This window comes from Physeter macrocephalus, chromosome 7, assembly GCF_002837175.3.
Source record: "Physeter macrocephalus isolate SW-GA chromosome 7, ASM283717v5, whole genome shotgun sequence".
In the NCBI taxonomy this organism is placed as follows: domain Eukaryota; kingdom Metazoa; phylum Chordata; class Mammalia; order Artiodactyla; family Physeteridae; genus Physeter; species Physeter macrocephalus.
Window position 1 is genome coordinate 144,315,413 of NC_041220.1, and position 26,184 is coordinate 144,341,596.

Genomic DNA, 26,184 nt, shown 5'->3' on the forward strand with positions numbered 1-26,184 from the left:
GACCCACTGAGGGGAGTGAGGCCGGACAGACAGAAGGAGTGTGGCCAGAGGGGCCAGCCGGCAGGTGGGGAGGGGCAGGCGGCGGGCCGGGCCGCGCGGAGCTGCGCGAGGCCAGCTCAGACTGGGAAAGAGGACTGTGGATGGGCCTGGCCTTGGCTGTTTTCATCATTCCCCCAGGTGCTTAGGGTCTCAGGGGAGAGTTTGAGGAGGGGAGCAGAGACTTGGGGGAGGGAGGTGCCGCCCACGCCCCGGTCCTTGCCGACCGCCAGGTTCCAGCTGGCAGAGACATCCTTTTCTGAATGACACACACAGGGGAGCAGGGATTGGGGCAGCGGTCCCAAGCTTGCTCCTGCGAGAGAGGCTTTGGCTTCCAGACTCCCCAGCTCTGCGTGCACTGCCGGGGCCCTGCCCCCCATCCTCCCAACCAGGTTTTCCAGCCGCTGCACCACAAGGCGGCTGATGGAGAAAGGGAAGGTGGGTCTGGCTGCGGCACAGCAGAGGCCACACCCCGGCAGGTGTATGGGGGTGGGGCCTGGCCACAGTCACTTCCCAGGGCCGGCAAAGCAGCTCACAGGCCTTGTTAAGCAGAGTAAGGGAAGGCTGCAGCTGGCGATTCACGGCGAACATCCCGTAAGACCCCGGTTGCTCCTCCTTCCAGGGGGCGCAGGCGAGGGGGACGGGGGCAGCAGGCCGAGTGGTAATCCCGAGCGCTTCCCTGGGTGGACTTAGTCTCCTCTGGATGCCCCGTCCAACGGAGTCCACGGCCCGGAGCCCTGAAGGGGGCACCCCTGCACCGCGTGCCCCTGCTCCTGGCACCTGCCCCGATGGACGGACGGACGGATGCGGGGTCAAGTCACAGGGAGGCCTCCGAGGTGCTAGAGCGAGGACAGACCTGGGCCCAGAGACTTCAGCCCAGGGTCTCTCTGCATATGCTTGAAGTGGGGTGGGCTGTGGTAGGACAGGGACCCCCGGGCCACGGGAACGAGAGCCGAGTAGCTCTTCCAGGTGTGGCCCCTCTGCCCCACGCACATCCCTGCCCTGGGGGACGAAGGTGTCCGCCAGCGGAGCGTGCCGAGCCGAGGTGCCTGCGAGGCTGACTCCCGTCCACCTTTAGCTGAGGATGGGACCACCCCACAGATGCAACCCGAGTTACGGCGCCCCTGTTCCCTTGTCACGAGAGGAGTTTGACGCACGTTCTGGGAGCTAGGAATGCCTCCTGAAGCAAAGAGGGGGTCCCACCCCTGAAGGGCATCCGAGATTCAGAGTGAGAGCTGACGTAAGCCTTTGGCTAGCTGGGAATCTTGCCTTGGGCCTCTCCTCGTGAAGAAAGGAAAGCGGCTGTTAGGAATGTGACTGAAAAGCTCCTGACAGGGCTTCCCTGGTGGCGCAGTGGTTAAGAATCCGCCTGCCAATGCAGGGGACACAAGTTCGTTCCCTGGTCCGGGAAGATCCCACATGCCGCGGAGCAACTAAGCCCGTGCGCCACAACTACTGAGCCCGCGAGCCACAACTACTGAAGCCCGCGCGCCTAGAGCCCGTGCTCCGCAACAAGAGAAGCCACCTCAATGAGAAGCCTGCGCACCGCAACGAAGAGTAGCCCCCGCTCGCCGCAACTAGAGAAAGCCCGCGTGCAGCAGCGAAGAGCCAACGCAGCCAGAAATAAATAAGTAAAATAAATAAATTAAAAAAAAAAAAAAAAAAGCTCCTGACAGGTGTCACTGCTACGGCCTCCCCGTGAGCCCTGAGCCACCACTCGGACCCTACCTGCAGGGAGGTGGCCGCAGCCTCCAGGAACTGCTCGGGACTGTCCTTCTCAGGTTTAAATTGGTCCAGTAGCTTAATCACAGTTTCAGTGCATTTTCCATAGTAGGCCATCTTCCCAGGCGGGACCCTAAAAGCAAACCGTGACAGGTCACGCCCTCCACGCACCCTGGGCTGTCAGATCGGCAGGTGGCGAAGGACCTTCACCAAACTGACAGGAAGTCCACCAGGGAGCCTGGGACCTCGTGGGGCGAGGAGTGTTGGAGGCAAGTGGGGACCCCGGCGGGGGTAACCCCAGGCCCACTTCCTGGACTGTGTCCCTGCAGGCCTTGGGGAGCCCGCCCCCAGGCTCCCACTCACCCACAGCGCAAGCAGCCCTCTCTGCCCTGCCCCTGGAGGCTCCCTGGCTGCCCCACGTGCCCCCAAGCCCTCCAGCTGTGCACGGGTGGGGGCTGACCCCTGGGAGGGGCCAGGCCAGAGAGCGGAGGCACCTTGTGAGTCGGCCTGAGCGGCCCTCAGCCCAGCTGGGGTTTGGTGGTGGATGACTCAGCAGGCCCTGCTCAGAGGGAGAGGGGGACCTAAACACAAAAGTTTGGGGCACGAAGACTCCTCGGGTCAGCACGTTCAATACCCCCATTTTAAAGGTGAGGGACCAGCACCCAGAGGGGATGCGCGGCCGGTAAATGGCCAGGCCTGAACATTCCAGAAACAGACCAGCTCCCGGAGACTGGCTTGCTCAGAGCCCTTCTTTGGCGGACGCTGGAGAAGCCGCGTGGGGTAGGAATGGGACCCCAGGAAGTGGTTCTAACGGGTGACCCCCAAATTGTCCTCAGAGCAGGGTGGCCAAGCCCCCCAGGAGCTCCTCTCTCATCCCCGCCTTGTTCCACGCCGACTGAGCAGCCTCCCTGGGTCACCATGCTGCTGGCTTCTTGGGCCCCGGCTGTTGGCAAAGCAGGCCACTAGTGCCCTGGGGACAGCAGGGGCACCTCTTCTCCACCCAACAAGCTGGAATGGCTCTGGATGGCAGCACCCAGGCTGAGGCCCTCCAGGATGCAGACTGAGTGAAAAAAACAAAAGCCACATACACTGACACTGGGGGTCACCAGTGAGATGGCCAGTCCCAGCCAATCACGGTCCAATGGGTGAGTCCCCCCAAAACCATCACTTGAAAGAGAACGAAGGCCAAATGCCACCAGACACTGCAGAGAGCCTCTGACACCAAACATGGAAACAGAAACCAGCAACAAAGGAAGTAGGAGGAAGCAGACAACATACACAGCAGGAAAAACCCAGAAACAAACAACTATACCACCTCTGAGAGATGGAGAGAGATACGGTATCCAAGAAACATCTGCAGGAAAAGAAAGTGTTCTTGGAAATTAAAATATGACAGCAGAACTAAAGATATAAATAGAAGAGGCAGAAGATAAAGCTGAGGAAGTCTCCCAGAGAGCAGAAAAAGATGAAGATGTAGGAAGTAGGAGAAAAACACCACGAAAATTGGGGAACCACTCCAAAAGACCTGAATTCCAATTAACAGGAGTTCCAGAAAAATGGGAGAGACATAATGCAAGGGAATATCCCAGAATTGATGGAGAGTCCCTGAGCATCCTGAAGCAGGTCGTGTAGGAAGGGACAGGAGGGGTGCAGGGTAGCCTCGGGCTCCCCAGTGGTAACTCTGGGCACCAGGGTTCAGGGAACCCATCTCCAACCGGGAAGAATGACATGACGGCTCCGTGGATGCAGGGGCCCTGCACCCGGCCCGGGGAGGGAGCCCAGAAAGGGGCAGGCTTGGGACTGGGAAGCCGGAGATTTTCCAGGAAGGTGACAGCAGGTGGCAGGCCAAGGGCCCCAGAGCACGGGGTACAGGGGCTCCAAGGGGAGCTCTGCACCTCTCAGGTCCCCCGTTTTAGAGCAGTTTTACCGAGGCTTTGACACCTGCCCTCATCAGGACAGGGAAGGAGAGATTTCCCTGGTGGTCCAGTGGTTAAGGCTCTGCGCTTCCGACGCAGGGGGTGTGGGTTCAATCCCTGGTCGGGGAACTGAGATCCCACATGCCATGCGGCCAGAAGAAAAAAAGGACAGGGAAGGAAGCTCTGCAGCTGCCTGCCTGTCAGCCCAGGGGATGCGCCCCCACCACTCTGCCAGCTGCACACGTGGGCCCCAGTGCCAGCCAGCACAGAGGCTTGACTGGGGCAGCTCCTTAGGGGCTGCTTCAGGGCCCAGCCCCAGCTGTGCATGGACACAAAAGCCAGCAGGAGCCTCTCCCGAACGAGGCCAGAAGAAAGGCCTCTTGGAACTCGGAAATGTGCTGGAAATGGCTTGAAGCCCCGACGCCGAGGGCAGGCCCTGGAGACCATGTCTCAGGAGGGCCAGTGGGTCCGGAGATGGGGTCTGTGGAAACCAGGGCAAACTGCATGAGCAAAGGCCAAGACCCACGAAGGCTTACGGGGGTGCCCGAGAGTTCCTATTTTCACATCAGTTCTTGTCCCAAAGTGCTCCTGAGCCATGGGTGCTGAGTAAGCCAGCTCAGGGCAGGTGGTAGCGCCGCTTTCTGAAGTGCAGGAGGTCTGGGAGGAGTGGTCTCCGGTCAGGGGCGGCTCCTTCCACTCCACCCATCACTAACACATCTTCCAAGTTCTCAGCTGCTGCAGGAGCCAGCGGGGTCTCCTCAGCCTGCCCTACCCCTTCACAGCCCAGGGTCACAGTCCCTGGACCCTCTTCCTTCCTCACCCCAGCCCTGTCCACTTGGGCTTCTCACTGGCTCAGAAGCCCCATCACATGTGTCTCCAGAGCCTCAAATACTCTTCTTTCTGCTCTTCCTGGTGAGCTCTTAGGCATCCCTCAACACCCCATTCAAATATCACCACCTGTGAAGCCTCCCTTCCTCCTCCCTTAGCTCTCCCCTTCTCTGTGCCTACTCCGAAGTTGCCCAAACTTCCCTTACACTCCTGTGAGCCTCTGGTGCAGGGCCCTGCCTTATCACCTCTGAGTTCTCTGCCCTTACCCCAGAGCTGGCACCCAGCGAGAGCCACAAATTGTCTGTGGAATGAATGAGGGACTGTAAAAATGTACAGAAGGATCAAGCACCCTAAACGGTCCTTGTATTTCAATCTGAAAGACAGCTTTAACATCCAGAGATAGACCTACCCAAAGATCATAGTAGTGCTTTTTTAAGCCTTTGCTTCCACAGATCCTACAGTTCAACAGAGTTCAGTTTTACTGTCTCATTTAATTGGAAAATAATAGATGTCCCAATAATATTTACTAGGCAGGTTAATGTGGAAGAGAACAAACCAGCCTTGAGCTGGGGCTTGGGGTCGGGGGTCAGCCTCTTCGTCCCCAAGGAGGATTTTCTGCTTGTGGCAACTGCTGAGGCCCAGGCTGGGGTCTAAAGTCCTCCAACCAGCCACCCTGCCTGATCCCAGAACTGTGTGAAAGAGGCACCCACGTCAACACGCTAAAGGGAGATAGCAGTCAGAGTCCAGGGCGCAAAAGGCAAGTCCCGAACCTAGGTAAAAAGTCTGTTTCTATGGAAACAATGTTAAGGATTGAGTTTTTCTCCACCTCCCACCCCACTGTGGCCATGTGGCGGGCTGCCCTGGACGGGCTCAGCCTGGAGGAACGGGATGGAAAGTGCCCCCTCTTATACCTGACGTGGGCGGTGAGAGCGCACAGTCTGCGTGCGTGCGTGTGCGTGTGTGTAGGGGAAGCTGCACCCAGGCAGGAGGGCTTCCCTGCCCTCCCCTCCTGTCCTGGAGCCGGAACATTCTGAAGAAAGGATGACCTGAGGGGCCCTTTGGTGATGATGCAAGTCCAGGAGGAGCAAGAAAGCCACCCAAGCCCTCCCCACATTCACAGGGGCCTGGGTGGAAGGGACCGGAAGCAATGAATGGAGGGGCCGGGTGGAGGATACCGGGCGGGGGGGCGGTGGTGGTGCTGTGGCTGCTGGGCCCAACCCCCCTGCAATTCTGGCTCACTGTCAGGCCTGAGGGCTCCTCGGGGTGGGAGCTGAGCACCCCACACCTGGCACAGAGAGCTGCCCATGTGGGTGGACATCGTGAAGAGACGCTTGAGTTCTGCATTCCCACTGAAATTAGCCTATAATCTTAGTCAAAAGAGTCACAACTTTCGGTAGGAAACAGGTATTGAAGTTCATCCGGTTCTGATGCGTGCTTTTAGCACCTCAGCTTTATTTTAATGGTGTAAAACCATATGTGTGGGTAGGGAGATTTAATTCACAAGCTTATTGTTTTTTTTTAATATTGATTTTAACTCCACTCATCAGGACTTGACTGTCCCATATTTAAGGAAACTTTAAAGGTGGGCTGGACCAAGTCTTTTCTTAGCAAATCCTTAAATTCCATCAGACACACACTAGTTCAACACTCTCAACCACTAGAGAGGCTTCATTTACATGGATCCCAAATGTGTGTTAATTAAAATACATTCTTTTCCTGGCTTTTAATTCTGATTAAAGCCAGTCTACTAAGGATTTCTGCTAAGTCATGTTCTGATGGCTTTGCTTAAAGTACAGACCCATGGGGCAGGTTCTGCTGGTTACTTTTCAATCTCCACTCTTCCTTTCTTCCCGAGGAACAAAACCCTGATTTTTAGTTGAGTCTATTGCTGCCCAACTGAAAGATGACATTTCCTAGCCTTCCTGGCATCTGGGTATGCCAAGAAGTGGAAGAGTTTGAGACTTCCGGAAAGTCTCCTTGAAAGGGAGGAGCATACACTTCTTCTCTTTTCCGCCCTGCTGCCTGGACTCAGGAGGTGATGGCAGGAACTTAGGCAGCAATTCTGGACCCCGAGGAAACATGCAAAGATGGCAGAAGAGCAAGCTAGAAGAGCCCAGATCCCTGATGACTTTGGGGAGTGTCATATCTCCCAAGATTGCCTCCCCATGGACCGACTTTATGGACACACCAATAGTCTTGTTTGGGTCACTATGATGTTGAAATTTTTTGTTGCATAAAGCTGAATCTAATGCTAACTATACACCCATTTCCCTGAGGTCAGCCTTCATCCTGAGCACAGTTTCAAACTGGGAAGCATAGGAAGAGAGGTTCTGAGCAGCAGCAGCAGTCCCAGACCTGGAGTAGGCCAAGGGCACACCCACAGAGTGTCTACCCAAGTTCTCAGACTGGAAACTGTGGCTGGGGAAGAGCAGCATTTATGGGGGCTGACTGGGCGTGCAGCTGGACACTGGCAAAGAACAGGGAAAGGGGTCTAGAGTCCCAGGGCAAGGTTCAGGCTGGAGAGGCAGGTTTTGGAAGGTCAGGAGAAAATGGCTGTTTATTGAACCACGTGACCGCAGGAAGTCATCCGGGGAGAGGGTAGATAGAGGGGCTTCCAAGGACCGAGTCCCAGGGCTCTAGTGTCAGGATGTTGAGCAGCAAGGAGATGCCAGCCAAGGAGACTGAGGAGGAGCAGCCACAGGAGGAGAGGCAGAGAGTGAGACCTGTTCCAGCCAGGTAAGGACAGTGTGTCCAGGAGGGGAGTACTCAGCTGGGACACTTGTTCCTGGAAGAGGCGGGGCCGAGCTCTCATAGTTGGATTTAGCAACATGGAGGTCAAGGATGACGTAGATAAAGAGCCTGGGAGGAGGGGCTGGGAGAAAATCTGATTGGAGCAGGCTCAGGAGAGAAAAGGTGGAAATGAATCGGGAGATAAGAGGCAACTCCGGAGGGGTTTTGCTCTTTAGGGGAGCAGTGACTGGGTGGTAGCTGGCGGGGAGTGGGGAGGATCAATCAGGTACTCAAAAACGAACACGGAGGACTGCCAGCACTCGGGGAAATCTCAGACGGCTGCCTGTACCTAGACGCACATTGACTCTAATGGAATAGAGGGGCCAGGGAGTCCAGCTCATCTGAGCACCTGGACCCTGGGCCAGTGATAACATGAGCAGCAGAGAATAAATTCTCTATCAAGAGAGACTTACCTCCCTCTTGTGCACCCTAAATCTGCACGTACCGGAAGTGGTGCTGGGTGGGGGCAGGGGAAAGCGCAAGGCGGTTAGGGGAGGGTACCCTCCTACAGCCAGAGCGCAGCAGCCTCTTTGTGCCTGATTCTTCAGGTACCAGAGGGAGTTTCAAGTGAGACCACACACTAGTTTTTAGCTTTCTGCTTAGCACTTAATAGATTCTCAGATTTTGTTGATTGTTTTTATGGATCCAAATTAGGGCATGGCTAGGGGAAGTAGTGAATACGGGAGAATATCTTTTTAAAAAGCATCGTTTATTGTGGCCATTAAAAAAAAAAAAAGCACCGTTAACTTTAGTCAAGGAGCTGGGAAGAAGACCAAAAAGGTGGTGAGCGAAAGCAAGAAGATGGGAAACAAGAAAGACGAGAACTGGCCCGCAGATCTACGGAAGTTGCACGTGGGTAGTGCTGGTGCTGAGGGGACGCACCTCGCCTACCTTTCGGGTCTCGCCTGCTTCCCTTCCCCCCGTACCTGTCAGCGGGCTCCACGGGCGCTCCGGAACCTCCCTTCTCGCCACCGCCCACCGCACAGCAATTGCAGGGCTGGCGGGCGCGAGGGGACTGGGGAATAGCGGTGGATCTCCCCTTCCACTTCTGCTCCGCCGGAACCCCGGCAACCCTCAGGACTGGGGCGGTGCTGGGGCGCAGTTTGGGCGTTGTCACCTAGCAACCTCTGTACGCTCCGGAGCCCTCTGCGGGAAGACTACAACCCCCAGAATGCACAGCGCCCGCAGCCCAGAAAGGTCGCCACATCCAGGGCCCCTCCTTCCCCGCAATGCCCGTCGGGACTTGTAGTTCTCGGCCCCTCCCGGCGCGCCGGGTTTCCTGCTGGGGAGCGCGCCTCGGGCGGGGCGCGGCGCGGCGCAGCGACCGGATTGGGCAGCCTCGGTGGCTCGCGGCTGGCCTGGGGCTCGCGGCGCGTCGGCGCATGTGTGGCTCGGGCGGCGGTGGCCGGCCGAGGCACCTGGTGTCAGTGAGCCGCGAGGAGCCGGCGCCCTCGTTCCTGGTCAGTCCGCGCGTCCGCCTGCCCACCGCGGTCTGCGGGTCAGTGCCGCGCGCAGCTCTCCGAGCATCTCCCGGCGGCGCACCTGCTCCGCGCACCTGACGCCGCCCGCCCGGCGCCCCGGGTCCGCGCGGGACCCCGGCCCGGCCCTGCCCCGCGTCCGCCCGCCCCGCGCCGCAGCCGGGCCCAGGCGCAGCGCTGCGGAGGTGAGGGCCGCCGGGGCCGGGCCGGCGCGGCGATGATGAACAGGTTCCGAAAGTGGCTGTACAAACCCAAGGTGAGCGGCCCCGTCCCTCGCTGCCGAGGCAGACCCCCTTTCCCGGTCGGGACCGGCCTCTCCGTGGTGCCGCCGACACCCTACCTTCCACTCCGCGACTTGCTCACACCGTCGCCCTCCCCCTTCCACGGGTCCCCCCACCCCGCCCGGTCCCAAACCGCCCCTCCCGCCCTTACCCTCGGGCCGGGGTGCACTCCCTCCCCACGCCTGCCCGCTGCCAGATGGGCCCCCCTCCCTTCTCATTCCGGTCCTGCGTGGTGCCCTCCTCACACCTCGTGGTCGCCGACCCGCAGCCCGAGCAGACCCCCTCCTACGTCTCCTGGGTCCCGGAAAACCTTTCCATCCCCCCTCCCTACACCAGGGATGACTCTCCCGTTCCTCTTCTGCCTACCCCCCCGCCCCGTTATCCTGGACCCGGAATGTACCTCCTAAGCTCCCTCCGCAATCCGGAACAGACCCTCTCTCTCCCCACTTACCCCAGGTTCTGGAGGGGACCCCCGTGTCCCTCTCCCGGGTCCCGGACGGACCCCTCCTTCCTTGTGTGCAGAGCGGGTCCCCATCCCACTGTCCCGGCCCTGCCTTCCCGAACCAGGACCGATCCGCGCCTCGGCCCAGTTCGCGTCCCCATCCTGTCCCGTGCCCATCCTTCGCCCGTGCCCACCCGCGTGCTGTCAAATGCAGGGCAGTCCCCTGCCCGGCGGCGGATGGGTGAGCGCGCCCGGGGCCGCGGGCTCAGCGGGGTCGGAGGTGCGGTCCTCCCGGCGCTGCGCCCCTCCCCGGCCGTGGGGTCGGGGTCTGGGCAGCGCGCCCTGCTCCTCGGCAGCTGCGCCAGTCGCACTGCGGGCGCTGCGTCCCTGCCGCCCGCCCAGGGCTCGTGTCCGCTGCGGCCAGAGCTAGTCCTAGTCTGGGTGTCTGGGTGCGGCGGTGCCCAGGAGCCGGGCGCAGAGTCCTGGGAGCACTCTAGGCGTCCGGGGGTCAAACCCTGGGGGCTGGCACCGCGGTAGGGCTGGGGCGCTGGGGTCTTGGCTGGGGGGGCGGTCTTGGCCGGGGTGGGGCCAGTGGTCACGTCTTGGCGCCTCGGACGTCCACAGTGTGCCTGAGCGACCCAAGGAACACTGCCCCCGCCCCGCCCCCCGCCCAGGGCTGACCACTTCTCTGGATCTGGCTTTTCTGCTCCCCTCCCCCGCCGTGGGTGATCTCCCAGGGTGGGCAGGTGGGGGGAGGTGTTCCTGAAATCTGTGCTCTCCTGCAGCGGGTCCGTTGGAGGATGGGCAGCCGAGGTCCTGGGGCGAGTTCAGGGACCGGAAGGGCTCCTACTTCATCGCCTTGGGGGTCGGAGAGTTCTCCCAGTGTTGGGTCGAGGGCTTAGGGTGCCTGGAACCGCCCCTTGCTCGGCCTTGGCCTGGCCCAGAGGGGATACGGGTTCTTTCTTGCTTGGTGCAGCTGCGCAGCCCTGCTCCCCCTTCGCACCTCCCTGTGTTTTTTTTAAATTTTATTTTTAACATCTTTATTGGAGTATAATTGCTTTACAATGGTGTGTTAGTTTCTGCTTTACAGCAAAGTGAATCATTTATACATATACATGTGTTCCCATATCTCTGTCTTTGTAGCAGCTGCTTATTAGTGGTGCTTTGGTGTGACCCTGGTGCTTCCCGGAGCTGCCTGTGGTTTGGGGCCTCCCTGCCCTTGGCAGCCTCCTGCCCAGCCCTCTCCTTGCTGCAGTCCCCCCGAGGCGGCTCTGATCCTACCTGCTGGTGCTGGGTAGGGTGCCAGGGGAGGGCGGCAGCCTGTGCACGCGATGTGTGTACAAGGAGCGGCTTTTTGTTGGTGTGACTTCTGTCACCAGTTAAGGAAAGACCGAGGGGACTTGTCAGAAGGCCGTTGTGAGGGTGAGCGGCCGTTTTTCGGTGACAAAGGCCCGGGGCCGGCAGAGAAACGTGCCGTAGTAACGCTCTGGGGTCTCCGAAAACGCATTTGCCAGGGGTCCTAGGGCTCCGCATGCCTTTTTCCAGACGTGGCTGTGGAAGAGGACTTGTTTCTAGAATTGCCTAGCTGTAATACGGTGTTGGAAGGGATGGAAAAGCAACGTGGAATCTCTGTCTCATCTACAGCTGAATAATTTCAGTGGCCCTGCCTGTTTCGGCTTAGGGAAAAGTCTTTAAAAGTGGAAAATGATACTACCCAGGAGACTGTGCCCCAGAATTTAGAGTCGTGTTCCTAATTTTCCCTCTCAGCAGGCAGCTGCCCTTCCAAAGCCAGCCCCCGGGCTGACCAGGGCAAGGTGGAGAGCTGGTGAGTCAGCCAATCCCAGCGACTCAGCCCAGAGCTGCGCGCCTTAGGAGAAGGGCGGGGATAGCGTTTCATCTGGTCCTCTCCTTTCCTTCGCTGTGGTGTCTTGGCCTGCTGTCTGACCCCTGGACTCAAGACACGTTTCTGTCTGAGATCTTTGTGTTTGCCCTGCAGTCAGTCTGAGCATGGTAGTTCCTTGTTGGACATCTGTCTTTAGGGTTAAATATCTTAATTATTTGAAGGGGTGGAGTAGGTTAGGTCACCCCAGTAGCTTTTCATTTTTCAAACCAAAGCTCATATTTTGGCCTCAGGTTATGAATTGAATTTTATGCTTCCCCTTCCTGTCTAATTTAACACATTTTGGCCCAAGTGAGCAGGAGTCAGTTCCGGGAGGTTTCCGGGCCTGGAAGAGTTGAAGTGTTAAATGTTGGCTGTGCGAGGATGTGTCTGAGAGAGATTGTTGCCTGTAGTTAGGATTTTTTCCACTGTTGTATTTAGATAGATATACAATTCAAACTGGATTCTTGATTTAATCCCTGCTTTGGTTTAAAACTGAACACTGAGCTTCTTGTTCATTACAGTGCAGTGGAAAACATTCTGAAACCAAAAATATTCATTGTTCTTGTAGTTCTAAAAAGTGTTTGGAAATGCTTTAGAACATTCTTATATGACACTTAGAATTTTTGATATCTGAATCCTTAATAACTACTGAAGTGGAGTAACAAACAAACCAACCTGATGTGTACAGTAGTTATCTGCAGACTCGCATATTTCCATTTATTTTCTTTAAGGCAGTCTTTTAAACACTATTAGGATTTTTTTCCATGGAAAGTGTTCAGGATTTCTAAGTGTCTTTGCTTTTGTTTAGGGAAAGGCTTTACAAAAAAGAGTTAAGGTTCAGAAGGGGAAACATTTTGGAATACCGGGGTCTCCATTTGAAACAAAAGTCTCAATACTTGTGTTTCATGCTGGGTTATAATTTTCTTGTTGATCCCTGCTGACTGTGCTAAGGGGTGAAATGCTGGTGTGGGGGTTGGAGGACCCAGACCGGACCCCACCAGGTCTTCTTGGCCACCATCAAAGAGCATGTTAGTAATGGTACAGGACGAACTTGTGTTTTCCATCTTTGAGGAAGAGTTGATTGGCGGGTAGGTGGCATTGTCCAGATGGATGGCGATTACCACGCTCATGGTAATTACCATGGTAATTACCCCTCTTCACGTGCACCTCATGAAGAACTCTCTCGTGTGCACCCCCAAACCACTTCTGGGATGTGGGTCATTAGTTTTCCTTGTCCCCCTTCTTTGTGGGGAAGCATTCCTTGTAAATACAGTGCTTTACCGAATGATGTTTATCTGGAAACTTTCCGTCAGTATTCTGGGTTCAGATTAGGGATAAAATGGCCTCAAAGAGAAGCCCAGTAACCTGCTGAGTGTCTGCGCTTCTTGAAGAGCCCTTTGATCTTTGCAGAGTTAAGTTCTGCCTGCTGGGGGGTGGGGGGATGTGTGTGGAGCTTCCCACCGTGGCTGTGGACTTAACCCAGCCTCAGTCAGCAGCTGGGCGTCCAGAGCCACGCCCAGGGCCCCTCCCTGTTTGCAGAGTCCTGGTCCGCCCGGCCGTGGGCAGTGGGCGGGGAGCTGCCCGTCGGCGGCTGGCACCCTGCACCTCGACCACCAGGTGGAGGGGGCCACACCCTGGAAGTGCAGCGGCAGCTGGGAGCCCTGCAGGTGTTAAATGAGCGGGGCCCAGGGCTGGGGAGAGGCCTGGGCTTGTGTCTGCGCGGCCCCCGGCATACCCAGACGATGAGCAGCCCACTTGTCCTTACAGGGCTCCCGCACGGTGGCCGAGGGCGATGACACGGATTACGGGGACCCAGGGAAACTCAGCCACGCGGCCAGCAAAGCCCTCGGTTCAGAGCACGGCGGGAGGGCTCGTGGTGGAGGCGAGCAAGACGGCGGTCTGCCGGCGACCTGGTCCTGCTGCCCTGGGCTCTGCACGGGGGCCTGAGCGGGACCGTGACCGGGACGCGACAGCGCCAGCACGGGCCTCGCCCTCCCCGCCCTCGCTGGCCGCAGACACTGCTCCAGGGTCTTGGGATTTTAGTGTTAACTTCCAGCCAGGCTGCTCACTAGCTGTTTCTCGGCCGATACATTCTGAGTGCCCAGCTGCGGCCAAGGCTGTCCTTGGAGTTGCACGTTTGTCTCCGAGGTGAGCTGCAGGAAAGCCAGTGGTGCGGACGCCTAGTGCACAGGCTGTGCCAGCGCCGCGCGCCCTCTGCCAGCGGGTGCCTGGCCCAGAGTGGGGCTCGGAAGCCCCGGGACGGGTGCTCCGCTCTGCTGAGTCAGAGTGGGCTTGGCTGGCCTAGTGCACCTGTTTTTGTGTCCCTGAATTCAGAAGGCGCTGGGCCCCCCTCCCTGCTGCCGGGTCTGGCCGCCCCACCTCCCCCAGAGCCTTCCTTACAACACACAAGCATCGTCAGGCCTGGGCGGATGGGAGGGCCCGAGAGTCCACGTGTCAAGGAGGCTTGTAGCACCCGTGCCGGGTCTGCTACGTAGACTCAGGGGCAGCTCTCGCCTCCCTTCCCAGGCTTTGCTGGACTTCTGTCCGGGGCTGCGGGAGCCTGTGGGGCTGCACACGCCCAGCCTGTGCCGCCGGCACTGGCCGGGAGGGGAGAGGCTGAGCTGCAGACAGGCTGCGAGCATCGGTTTCTGTGCCAGCTCCGTGCCAACTGTGATGTCGTCACTTAGGGGCCTGTGCTTTACCATCAGTGCATTGTATTTATGGGAAATGTATGATACGGTTTCTGTTAAATGGGTGAGTCATAGGCAGGGAGGCTTCAGCTTCGCCTAATTGATATCTGGCCTCGGCGTCCGGCAGGCGGTGGCGTGGGGGGAAGGAACCCTCGGTGTCCTGCCCCCCTCGGAACGGGAAGTGTGTTGGGAGACTTCATTTGACCCTCCATTCTGAGGTGGGTGATGTCGGGAGGCTTTAGTGCCTCTCCTCAAGGCTGCCAGGCATTCCCAGAACACCCGATAGGCTTGTTTTGTTAAGTGTGAAAACGCACATCTGAGAGCCCATCGGCGACTGAACGGTCATCTGCTGGTGTTGAAGGCAGAGTCTTGTTGGAGTTGATAGCATCGAGTAGCCACAGCCCTTAAGTGTGTGCCGTGTGCCCGCTCAAAGGTGGACAAAGGGGAGCTGGCTCCAGTTCCAAGACAAATGAAGGTCTAGAATGTTGTGGGTTGTCAGCGTTTCTCCCGTGTTTATTGCCCTAAGTCTTTGCGGCCCACGTGACGTACGTGCTTTGATGGTGTTGAAGCCACAGACAGGGCAGCGGGGCCTGGGCGGGAACCCCGACTGCCCCTCCCGCAGCCGTGTCTGCCAGGCGGGGGTGAGGGGACCCGTTGCGTGGAACTTGAGGGGACCATGTCTGTCAGAGACTCACAGTGATGGCTCAAGAAATGACCTCTGTCGCTCTCAGCGGAACTTGCAGGTGGGGTTGAAACAGAACCGTGCGTGGAGGACTTTATGGGGCCCCAGAGGCCATCGTGGCTGCCGGCTACTCCTGCTGGGCCACTTTGAGAAGGAAGTGTCTCGACGGGGGCCCCCCGCCGACTTCTTTTCGTGCTCATTTGCTGGGAACAGACCCTGAGCCGGCACTCCGGCGTCCCGGGGGTCCGGTCACCTGCGCCCTCCCCGGTGGCAGAGACGCTGCCTAGCACCTGGGTACCCTCTCCCAGGTGAAAGTCCTGGGACTGAGTTTCGGCCAGTCTGGGCAGCAGTGGGGTCCACCATGTCAGGCCCAGCACCAGACCTCTTGAGCTGTCCTCCTGTGGATGTGGTCTGCGTCCCTGGTTCCTTGGCAGGAGGCTCAGGATCCAGTAGAGGACCCCCAGGGCCGTGGGGGAGTGAAGGAGCTGGGGAAGCGGCTGGGAGTGAGTGACAGCTTAGGATAGATCTCTGTTGCTTAAGGCACTGAGGCTTTGGGGGTGCTTGTTAACGTTTTGATTACCCTAATGCACCCTGTCTTACAAATGAGGTTAACTTGCTGGAGCCTTCCCAGGCAGGGGGAGGCAGGATTGGGATTGAACTCAGGTCTGTCTGACCCCAGAGCTGGAATCCGTTAAGCACCCCATCCTGAGCTGTGCACGTCCTGCGGGAATGAACTGTCGCTGCCATCAGTTTTTACATGAGTTCCATTTGGTGAAACAATTACTTTTGTACTTTTTACAGTTGGATTGCGAAGAAACTTAGATATTGATGGGCAGTTCAAGTGTTTGAAGGAGGAAGACAGAAATGAATGGATTTTTTCCCACTGATCTGAATAGATTAAGCAAAAGTAGAATAGAACATTTCATGTTATGGTAATTTATGTAGAGTAGTTGGTTAAGATGAATGGAATGTTTTTTTCCTTCTTACAGTAAGCATTTTGAAGCCCTTCCATTTTCTGCTAGTTTTCGTGCTGGGTGGGGACAGGGGAAAGTTGGGGGCACTTCACATGGGGCTCCCTTCATGGCGGAGGGGGTTCTTTGAGCTCTGCGTGAGGGGCTCTGTACGTCTCTGCCGTGGCGGGGGGGGTTTGCTCCAGCTAATGCCTTCCCCTTGACAAACCACCCTCCAACCGTGGGGGTACACTGGCTGGGTTCTTGGGGAAAATGGGTTAGCATACCCACTGTAGGGATGATGTCTTTAGAACAGTAATTCTTTTCTTGCATTTTCAATTTTTGAAAATGTTGCCAATTGTTTTTAGGGATATTGCAGTTATAAAAAAGTCTAAAAGCAGAATCAACCACCTAGATGTTAGATACATTTAAGAATTGTACACCCATGCTCACAGTAACATGAATAATAGCCAGGTGAAAACAGCCCAAATGTCCGTCAACAGTGAAGAGGTAAATATCGATAAAATGGGGTGTATACACACAATGGAATACTATTCGGCCATGAAAAGGAATGAAGTACCTAGTGCAACGTGGATGAGCCTTGACGACCTGATGCTACGTGTAAAGAAGCCAGACACAAAAGGACACATAGTGTGTGATTCCATTTATGTGAAATGCGCAGGAAAGGCAAATGCACAGAGACCGGAAGTGGATCGGCGGTTGCTGCGGGGGTGGGGGGTGGAATGAGGAACGGTAGCAAAAACGTGTGGGGTTCCTTTTGGCGAGGGCAACGAGAAAGTTTTAAAACTGGAGAGCGGACAACATGGCGAATGCACTGAACGGCACTGGATCGCACACTTTAAAACGGTTACTTGTACGTTCTGTGAGTTTCACTTCAACTGAAGAAACAGAATTACAGCATGTTGGGAGAGGTTTTTTTTTTTGGCGAATTGTAGTGTTTTTTGAGATAAACAAGGGAAAAGATGTTTTGCAGCTGAGTGAAAAGATGCTCGGGGCCACATCTCTTGAGGGGCTTGACGTTCCGAGGCCCAGCCGCTTCCAGGTCCCCAAAAGGGCCAGCGCCCCATCCGGGGGAGGGGCTGCCAAGTCTCCCTGGGGTGGTGTAGGGTTGGGGGTGCTGCAGCCCGGCGAGTGCTCCCGGAAGGGGGGTGAGCGCACAGAGTCCTGCCGGGTCAGACGTTGAGTGCCCGCGGGGGTGGGTTGGAGGGGTCCCCGCGTGGAGCCCCGCCCTCAGTGGCGGGAGCTTGGGAACCCCGCCCCCCGCCCACCCCGCCGCCACCTTTGGCGCTAAGAGTCACCTGGGCGCCTGGCGGAATAAAATGCAAAACCATCCCGGAAGGGCCCTCCTGCCGCGCCTCTGAGGTGGAATTCACGGTAAAAGGTTACCAAACTCGCGAGGAAGTGGTTCTCCGTGAGCAAGAGTCAGAAACAGCAAAGGCTGAGGGAACTGCCGTTCACAGCAGTCCAAGACTCGGGGGGAGGAGACCACCAGGCGGCCCCGAGCCTCTTCTCAACAAGGGCCAAGTGGAGCTCCCAGAACGAAAGAGACAGTCACTGGGTTTAAAAACTCAAAGCCGGAACCCAGCCCGAGGAGTGGGTTAAACATTGGAGGGGGTCGCTGACCTGGAACGTGGCTGCGGAGATCACCCAGCAGCTGGCCAGGGTGGTGAAAGGCAACCTGAGAGGGCCGGGGACACGGAGGACAGGATGAGGGGGTCAAGGTGCATCTGACAGGGCTTCCAGGATGAGAGGCCACAGAGAAGGGGAGGCTTTCGTCAGTTGTGTTGATGGATGTTCAGGTTCAGTGAGGCCCAAGTCCCAAACGGAGTAAACGGTACTAAGTAGACAGGCACGTTGGATGCACGGCGTGTCGGGACTTCGGGGGGTGGGGGTGGACAGTAGGCCGGGCCGCGGCCTCCAGGCCTGGAGACTCCGGGAGCCGAGGGATCTTGCTGGGAGGAGGCACCTGGCTCCACGCAGAGTCCCTGGAGGGGCGGGGCTGCCATCCGCAGAGGAGAGTCAGATGAAGACAGTTTTACACGAAGACAAAAAAGTAACCGCCCCCAAATCCTCGCTGAAGAGAACTGGGAAATGTTCTCCAAAAGCAAAGTCAAAGTCAGAAGGAGGGAGTGGGAGGCGAGAAGCAGTCAGAAGTGAGCGTGGGGGCAGATCCCGGGAGCGGAGATTCTGGCGACCAGGAGCCTCAAGAGCCAGCCGGGTTGGAAGCCCTGGACGGTAACGCCCGTCACGCCCGGGTCGGCCTCCGCTGGTTCAGGATGAGGCCGGAGGTGTTGGCCGGCTTCAGACCCTGAGCTGAGTGTGTGAATTAACTCAGGCAAACCCTAGGATAATAGCTACAGAAGGGTGAGCTCCAGACCAGGAGAGGGAAGAAAGAATAAAGATGTAACCAATGCAGTCGAAGCGGGAAAGGAGGGTGAGAAGGCAGCAAAGCCAAAGCACAGTAAATAAAAAGCAAGAAATAAAGCTTTCGTGGCAGATGCGTTGGTATTCTCAGAAATGCAGATGGAGCAAGCCTGCCAGGTGGTGCCCCAGGGCAGCTTGAAGGAGGGGCAACCCGGGGAGGGTCTCTATCCCTGCGCCTTAAGCAGGGCCAAGGTAACCCACCCACCCCACCGAGGAGCCGGGGGAAGCAGGCTCCAGGGGATTTGCCTGCGGGTGGGGTGTTGCGAGGCCTTTGGGGAGGGACAGGGTTTCGGGGGGAGGAAGCTGGGCCTTGACGGGCTGGCCCTTCAGGGTGGCCTTCCCACCACTCTGCACGGGCGGTGGATGGGGCTGCCCGGGGAGGGCCTTCTCAGCCAAGGGCCGTCCTGGGGGCTGGGGAGTGGGCCCCTCAGTCCTGGGGTGCGTCTGGGCCAGGGACGCGGCATCCCCTCTCCTCACTTCCACCCCTTACCTCTTCCGGGTCAGACCGAGAGCCTCGTGCAGAAGGGCTGTGTCTGTTGGGTTGACTGGCCAGCACTGTGTAACTGGAGGTCCGTGCAGGGCCATTTTCTCCCCCCGATTGAGGTCGTGCACAGGTGTCCCTGAGTGTCAGAGGAGGAGGTGGTCACACGTGGTCCTGGGGGCCGCTGCCCCCGGACAGGACCCTTGAACGAGGAGGACGTCCCAGCCCGGGACCTTCCACCCCCGTTGGGTGTCTCTCGCGTTCTTGTGTGTCTTGCTGGTCGAGGCTCTTGTCTCCGTGTGGAGAGAGGCGATGAACAGCCCGCGCCCCCTGCGCCAGGAGCCTGCAGGCTGTTAGGAGGCGTCTGTCCCCTACCCCACACCCAGGCCCGGCGGTGGCTTTGCTGCCATGGATGGTGAGTGGACGCAAGCTCAGGGCCCCGGGTCAGCCCTGGTCTCCTCACCCGAGGGGGTGACAGATGTGCTCCCTGTGTTGACGGGCTCTGTGCCTTGGCCGAACGGGAGGCCCTCGGAAGCCCCCAGGGCCGGCCGCCCACCCCCGCGGCCCACGCCCCGGCTCCCGGGGACCCGGTCGTGCGGGGCTGGCAGAGGGGACCCCGCCCGGACGCGCGCTGCTCGTGCTGTTGGTCAGGGACACTCGAGGTGCCGGACGAGGCGCTCACGGCGGGCCGTTTCCCCGGCATCAGCCGCGCCGGTGCCCCGGGCATCGTCCACCTGAGTGCCCGCAGCGCGCCCGTGTCTGGCCGGGGCTCTCTGGGACCGTGGGGACGCCGACCAGCCCTTCACGGTCGGGGACACGCGGGAGGGACGGAGCGGGGCAGCCACGCGTCCGAGGCCCCCCCGGCGCCCCGCCCCACCACGCGGGCCCCATCGCGGCGGAACCCCACATCACCGGCAGCCTGTCTGCCGGGTGTTTGGAAACTGCTTTGAGAGGACCGAGGGGCCCACTTGGGTGACGGTGACTCGAATGCACGAAGCTGGGCTCCACTGTCACGTGGCGGCGCCGCCCGTGCCCCTCCTTCCCCTCCCGGCACCAGCGGCACCTTCCCTCTGACCGAGACCACGGCGTCGGGCCGGGCCCGCTCCCCACCTCTGCCCCGTGCCCGACCCGGGGCCGAGGGGCGCGGTCGGCGTGCGGCCTCGAACGGGCGCCGGGGCCCCGGGGCGGTCTGATTGGTCTATGCAGACGAGCTCCAGATTATCGTAGGGGCAAGCGCTGTTGAGTGGACGCCCTGCCCCCCCCCGGGACAAAACCGGCAAGGCAAATGGCAGCGTCACATGTGACACGTCGCCCGTTTGCCCTGTGCGGCGCGGCCTGTGAGGGGCCGGGGAATCGTGGCTTCTGATCCGAAGACCCAGACCCGGGGCGGGTGGACCGGTGCCCGGGCCCTGCTGTCTGGGGCTCCCCTCGGCGCTTTCCCAAGGATGTGCTTTGGGGCACAGATCGGCTTGTGGATGAGGCCTGTTGTCGTTTTTTGGTTTTTTGTTATGTGTCTTGCTTTTTAAAAGAGCTAGGTGGCATTCACATGACATACAGTGAACCATGTCAGAGTGCCCATTCAGTGCAGTCTCCCCCTTTTCCACCAGCCGCAGAAGCGCCCTGTATCCCTGATGTACTCTCTCCCCACTCTCCCCTTCCCTGGCCCCCGGTAACCTCCAGTCTGCTTTCTGTCTCTGTGGATTTGCCTCTCCTGGACATTTTGTATAAAAGGAGCCCCACGGTATGGGGCCTTTTGTGTCCGACTTTCTTCGCGTGTGTTTCATCCACGTTGTAGCACGTGTAGGACTTTCCTTTGCAAGGATGAGTCGTATTCCATTAGGCCGCCCTGCACCATCCATGGACATCGGGCTGTTTCCACTTTTTGGCCCTTGTGAGTAAGGCTGCTGTGAACCTTCGTGTACACGTTTTCGTGTAGACGTATGTTTTCGTTCTCCTGGGCAGGTACCCAGGAGCAGAGTCTGTGCCTAACATCGTGAGGACCTTCTAGACTCTTTCCCCGTTGTGGTTCTTGACAAATGCAGGGTGGGTGGCGGAGGAGGGGGGCAGGGCCTGTGAGAGCCACAAGGCGTCCGGACGGGGGACTGATGGCTGCCGGGCCTGTGTGCTCTGGCCTTTGGGCCGCCCCAGCCCTGGTGAGCAGGTGTCCCGATGGGATCCCCACTTCTCAGTGCACATCAACCAAGGCAGACTCCTTGAGATCGCAGGCCTGGTGTCCTCCGGAATGGGCTGTGCCCTCTCCTCCAGCAGCCCCAGGCTCATGGGGAGCCGTGCCCACGCTCCAGGAGTCCTCCGAGGACTAGTGTAGCACGTGCAACACTCCTCTGCGTGACTGGGCCTTTCTCACACGGCATCCCCACACCCCCCGCCGGGCGCGGTGGCGAGGTCCCCTGCATGGGGGTGGTGGCGTTCTTTGTCTGTCTTGGGCCCCAGGAGCTGGTCGCAGCTGAGCAGAGAGGGGGGTTGCCCCTGGGCTGTTGCTGCGGGCAGTGGCTGCCTCTGGTGGCTCTTGGACACTGGGGCACTTTGGGCCCTGGTGAGGGACAGAGTCCTTGCTCTGCATCTGGGTTCCAGCCAGAACGGGCTGTCCACTCAGGCAGAGGCTTTGGCCCTGCCTGCAGCAGGTGCGGGTACCGGGGCTGCAGGTGGGTGACGTACCTCTTAGAAAAGGGCTCTGCGCCGTCGCAAGTGCCCGTGCAAACCAGGTGTGGGGGGCTCTGGAGAGGAGCCAGACATGGTGACCTGTGCGCAGGAGGATGGAGAACGGGGCCACGGCACGCTGGGCAGGGGCAGGCAGGAGGTTCCGACAGCCAGAGAGGATGCCTGGGCAGGAGGGGGCTGTGGGTGGCAGGCTTGCGCTCGAAGCTCGGACCTTCCTCGGTCCCGAGAGCAAGATTACAGTCCACTGAGTCTGGGGGACATGGGCACCAGCCAGACACTTTAGGATCTGCGTGACCAGCTGTTAGTAGGTTGGACTGTACCCCCCAAAGACAGTTCAAGCCCTAACCCTGTACCCAAGAACATGACCTTATTTGGAGGCAGGGTCTAGTTAAAATGGTGTTGTCAGGGTGGGCCCCGCGCCAGCAGAGCTGGGGTCCCTATGAAAAGGGGACATTTGGGCACAGGTGCACACAGGGAGGAGGCCGTGTGCAGACAGAGGCGGAGATGGAGCGATGCGGGTACAAGGCAAAGAACACCAAGATTGCCGGCACCCCGGGAGCTGCGGGGGGAGAGGGACAGAGTCTCCTCGGAGCCGCGGAACCCTGAGGATCTACGTCCGTGGACCTGGCCTGGCAGCCTGAGCGAGCCGCGGAAGCCCGACGGCGGGACTGCACAGAACCGACCCCGGGAGGTGGCCGAGCCCTGGGCTGCTGGAGCCGGCTGTGCCTCGGGAGTTCCCGCACGTGCCAGCTGCTTCCACGGCCCTGGGGTTCGGCTCGTCTTTGGCCTCGGGCCTCCCCATTGCCTCAAGCCTGGGAACTCGGGGGTCCACCGGCTCCCGCCCCCAGCCCTGCTGGCACCCCTCGCCAGGAGCACCCGGGCAGGATCTGAGGGGAGGTGGCTTGGGGCCGAATGGGCTGAACTGGCATCTTCAGGGAACATTTGCTGAGCGTCAGCTGAGCCCTCTGCTGGCGCCATGGGTGGGCCACCCAGCCTGCGCCCGCGAGAGCTTCTGGGGCCCCTGCAGCCTCGCCCAACGGTGGTGGCTCCCCGGGGGGTGGTTAATGCCTTCACCTCCCGTTGTCTGTTCCCCGCGGGATGCCCCACTAAACCCGTGTGAAAAGTGCCTCTTAGAATGCGGAGCTCGGGATTCACTGGGGTGCTGGGGGGGGTCGTCTGACTGCACACCTGCCTCCCCAGGTGAGGCACACCTGGGCTGGGCCTGGCCTACTTACCGAGGCGGCATTTCCACCTCCGTCTGTGCTTGCTGTGCTGTCTTTGGCCCCATCCTCAGGCCACGTGTGACAGCAGCCACCTCTGGTCCTTTGTGGACAAAGCAGGGCATCAGTCGATCAAAGTGGATAGCTTTGGCCTGCTGCTCTGCTCCCGCCCCCTCCAGCAAAGCCCGGAGCGGCTGGTGGCCTCCGGGACCCTCCTCCGAGGCAGTTTGGGACGCCTGGTTGCTTAGAGTCACGGCTGCTCAAACACCTGTGCTTTAACAGCCAGACTGAGAAGCGCGAAGAGATTAGCTTTGTGTGCGTGTTTTATGAAAACGGAAGTCATCTCCTGTCGTTTGATGTTGCCAGATGTTCTGCGACGAACCAACAGCATAGAAAAACGCTAGCCACAAGGCCCTTCACGTCGATGAATGCAGTGCAATCAAGTGAAAAAAAAACGCGTCCACCCCACCTGTGGTTCTCCGAGGCCCTCGGGAGGTTCTTGATGTCACTGAAACTCTGGAACCAGGGAGGGCCAGGGCTGTGTGGCCGTCCGGAGGAGCCGGCAAGCTTGTGTGGAGTGGCCAAAACACCCAAGGGCTCCGGCCACCTCCGCGGGGAAGGGCCCTGTGTAGATGACTGGCACCGAGGCGGGGCCCCGTGCGCGGCAGGGCGTGCCTGCCCAGCTGTGCACGGTGAGCGCCTCCCGCGGGCTCTTTCTGGCGAGGGTGCAGGTGGTGGTGCGCCTTAGTGGGCGCCGGCCCGGCCTGCTTCCCTCCGCGCCGTGCTGAGCAAGCTTTGCTATGCGTGATGGAGAACCCAGCTCCATGTGGCCCGGTGACTGGCGTGGCCCACGTCCAGCTGGGCTGGGCTCCAGGCAACCGCCTGGCCCTGCCCTGAGATCTCCTCCGGGTAAGGGGACAGTGCCAGGGACAGGGGGAGAGGACCCTACGCAGATGTGCACGTGGGGTGGAGTCTCGCTGTGGAGAGAGAGGGAGGGAGGGGGCCGGTTTCCCTGCGGCTGCTCCTGTAAGCCGTCTGGTGCGATGAAAGGACGCCGGAAGCCGTGAGCCCCTCCTACCCATCTCAGGACGGCAGTTAAGGTCATCGTTTATTCATTCGACAGGCAGTACTTGGGTAGGTACTTTGCTCCAGGCACTGGGCTGGGACTTTGGCAGAGACCAAGGCGGCAGAGGCCCTGGCCTCACATGGGACTTTCTCCTGGGGGATAAAGCTGGGTGCCCGGAGCAGGTGGCCAGAGTCGTGGTTTCAGAGGGCAGCATGGTGTCGGGTGTGGTGGGGGAAGAGTTGGGTGACCCGAAAGCTGCAGGGACACCTCCCTGTGAGCCTGTGGGATCCTGGCGTGCCCGCACGACAGCTTCATCTCCCAGGAGGTTGGAAGTCACCAAGAGCGTCCCCCAGGCATGTTCTCCGGCTCCCAGGCCTGCAGGACACACAGAACAAGGCTGTCCAGTCTGGGAGGCGGGCTTCCTGAAGCCGCCCCGCAGAGGCTCGGAGCTGAGGGCCTTCATGGAACAAACGGGTCCGCGTGTGGAACTCGGCGTGTCTGAGGCGCCGGGACCTCTCGCCCCCTCTGCACGTGACCCTGTGCAGACACCCTGCAGGTGTGACATCCCAGGGTCTTTCTTCAGGGGCCACTGGCCCTGGGAAGCCTCCTCTCTGGACGGGATGCTGGCCAGCAGGGGGTCTTGGCGGTGACAGTCACCGACTCAGAAGGGACAGAGGGCCCCGCAGATGGGAGCCAGCGGGGGTCTCGTCCATCCCGCGGGGCTGGAAAAGGGGCAGTGACTCAGGACCTGCGAGACAGAGCCTGCTCACCAAGTCCAGGCTTTTTAAAACTTGCTTTTTTATAAAAAACCAACCTTTTAAATGGCGTTATTGAGGCATAATGCGCTTGATGCCGATGAACTCTACTCCTAAAAACGGTTAGGATGGTGCATTTTATTATGTGCATTTTACCACAATTAGTATTTTTTTAAAATGCTGACGGGGCGACGGAGCAGTTCTGTGTCTCGGTTGCGGTGTGGGTCCAGGGACCTGCCCGTGGGATGCGGTTGCACGGCACACGTCACACGCACAGTGCAGCGCGCCGAGCGGACGGGAGGTTGGCTGAGACGGGCAGCTCCTGTCTCTGTCAATGTCCTGGTTACGGTTCGGTTCTGCGGTTTTGCCAGATGTCACCGTCGAGGGGAACGAGCCGGCGAAGGTGCACGGGACCCCTCTGTGCTGTTTCTTACGACTGCGTGTAAATCTACAACTACCTAACGGTAGAACATTTAATAAAAATAACCTTTCAACAAGTTCATTGAGGTATAATTGACGTACAATAAACGGCACATATTTCAAGTGGACAGCTTAGGATTTGACACCTGTGAAACCGTCACCACAGTGAAGACGGCATAACTATCCCCTCAGATGCTCCCCGGCCCCTCTGCGTCCTCTCCGCCTCCACCCCCAGGCTAATGCTGGTCTGCTTGCCGTCGTTATAGATCAGTTTAAACCTTCTATTTAAAAAAAAGGGTGTTTAACTAGGGACGACCACGAGGGCGCCTGATCCTGCCACGGGGGTCTGTGGGGACTTAAACAAAGCAGAACAAAACGAGCTTCTAGAAAGTCCGTTCAGCGGTGGGGCCATGGTCGGGGGTGCCGTGGGCTGAATGTGTCCCCCGAACTCACTTGCAGCCCTAACCCCTGCGTGGCCGTGTTTGGAGATTAGGAGGTAATTGAGGGTAAATGCGGTCGTAGGCAGGGGCCCTGAGCCCGTCTGACTGCTGCCTGAGGGGCACTGTCTCTGCGGGGGCCCACGGTGGGGGGGGGCCTCGCGGGAACGGCCACCCGGGCACCTTGGCCCTGGACGTCCAGCTTCCAGACTGTGAGAAATAAACGTCTGTATTTAAACTGCCGGGTCTGTGGTCTTCTCTCGCGGCTGGGGGGCGGGGGTTGACGTTACAGTTGTTGAGTGATTTCACTCCCCCCGTAAGGGAGGCAGGCTCACTTGGGGACGGTCTCCGAGTTCCCTGTGCTGGGACCGCCAGGCCTCCGTCTCCACGGGGCCACCCACCTTTCAGCACCGGCGCTGGGCTTCTGTCTACGCCGGGGCCAGTGGTCCGAGAGAGGGACACGGTGCAGGAGAGCCCTGGGCGCTCACGGGGGGCGTTCCGTCAGCCTAGGCAGGTCACGGACCAGCCCAGGTCCCAGGAGGGAAAGAGACCCCACTTCGGTGGGAGGAGAGGCCTGGCCACAGGGGAGGTGGGGGTCCAGGTGCATCTTTGTAGGCAGTCTGCCTCCCCCCGCCCACTGGATCTCACCGCCCCTAGTACACTGGATCTCACAGCCCCCTTGTCAACTGGATCTCACCCTTCCCGTACACTGGATCTCACCCCCCCGTACACTAGATCTCACTCTCCCTTATACACTGGATCTCACGCCCCCACCCTTGTACACTGATTTTCGCCCCCTCCTTATACACTGGATCTGACACCCCCCCTTGTACACTGGATGTCACCCGCCAAGTACACTGGATCTCACAGCCCCCTTGTCAACTGGATCTCAGCCTTCCCATACACTGGATCTCACCCACCCCCGTACACTAGATCTCACTTCCCCTTATACACTGGATCTCACGCCCCCACCCTTGTACACTG

At 59.1% G+C, this 26,184-nt stretch overlaps 2 protein-coding genes across 5 annotated transcripts in view; one reads left to right on the forward strand and one right to left on the reverse strand.

The window, feature by feature from the left end:
• Window positions 1–8,295, reverse strand: part of CFAP99 (cilia and flagella associated protein 99) — a 44,310-nt gene extending 36,015 nt beyond the window's left edge. The window contains exons 1-2 of the mRNA XM_055086264.1: window positions 8,219–8,295; window positions 1,765–1,891 (exon numbers count right to left, since the gene is read on the reverse strand). Coding sequence (XP_054942239.1) covers window positions 1,765–1,875 — 111 coding nt within the window. The 5' untranslated portion in view covers window positions 1,876–1,891; window positions 8,219–8,295. The remainder of the gene's footprint in view (window positions 1–1,764; window positions 1,892–8,218) is intronic.
• Window positions 8,296–8,928: 633 nt separating this feature from the next.
• ZFYVE28 (zinc finger FYVE-type containing 28) overlaps window positions 8,929–26,184 on the forward strand; it is a 113,367-nt gene continuing 96,111 nt past the window's right edge. For all 4 annotated transcript variants that reach the window (XM_028492435.2, XM_028492436.1, XM_055086265.1 and 1 more), the window contains exon 1: window positions 8,929–9,026. In XM_028492435.2, the coding sequence (XP_028348236.1) occupies window positions 8,988–9,026 (39 nt within the window). In that variant the 5' untranslated portion in view covers window positions 8,929–8,987. The remainder of the gene's footprint in view (window positions 9,027–26,184) is intronic.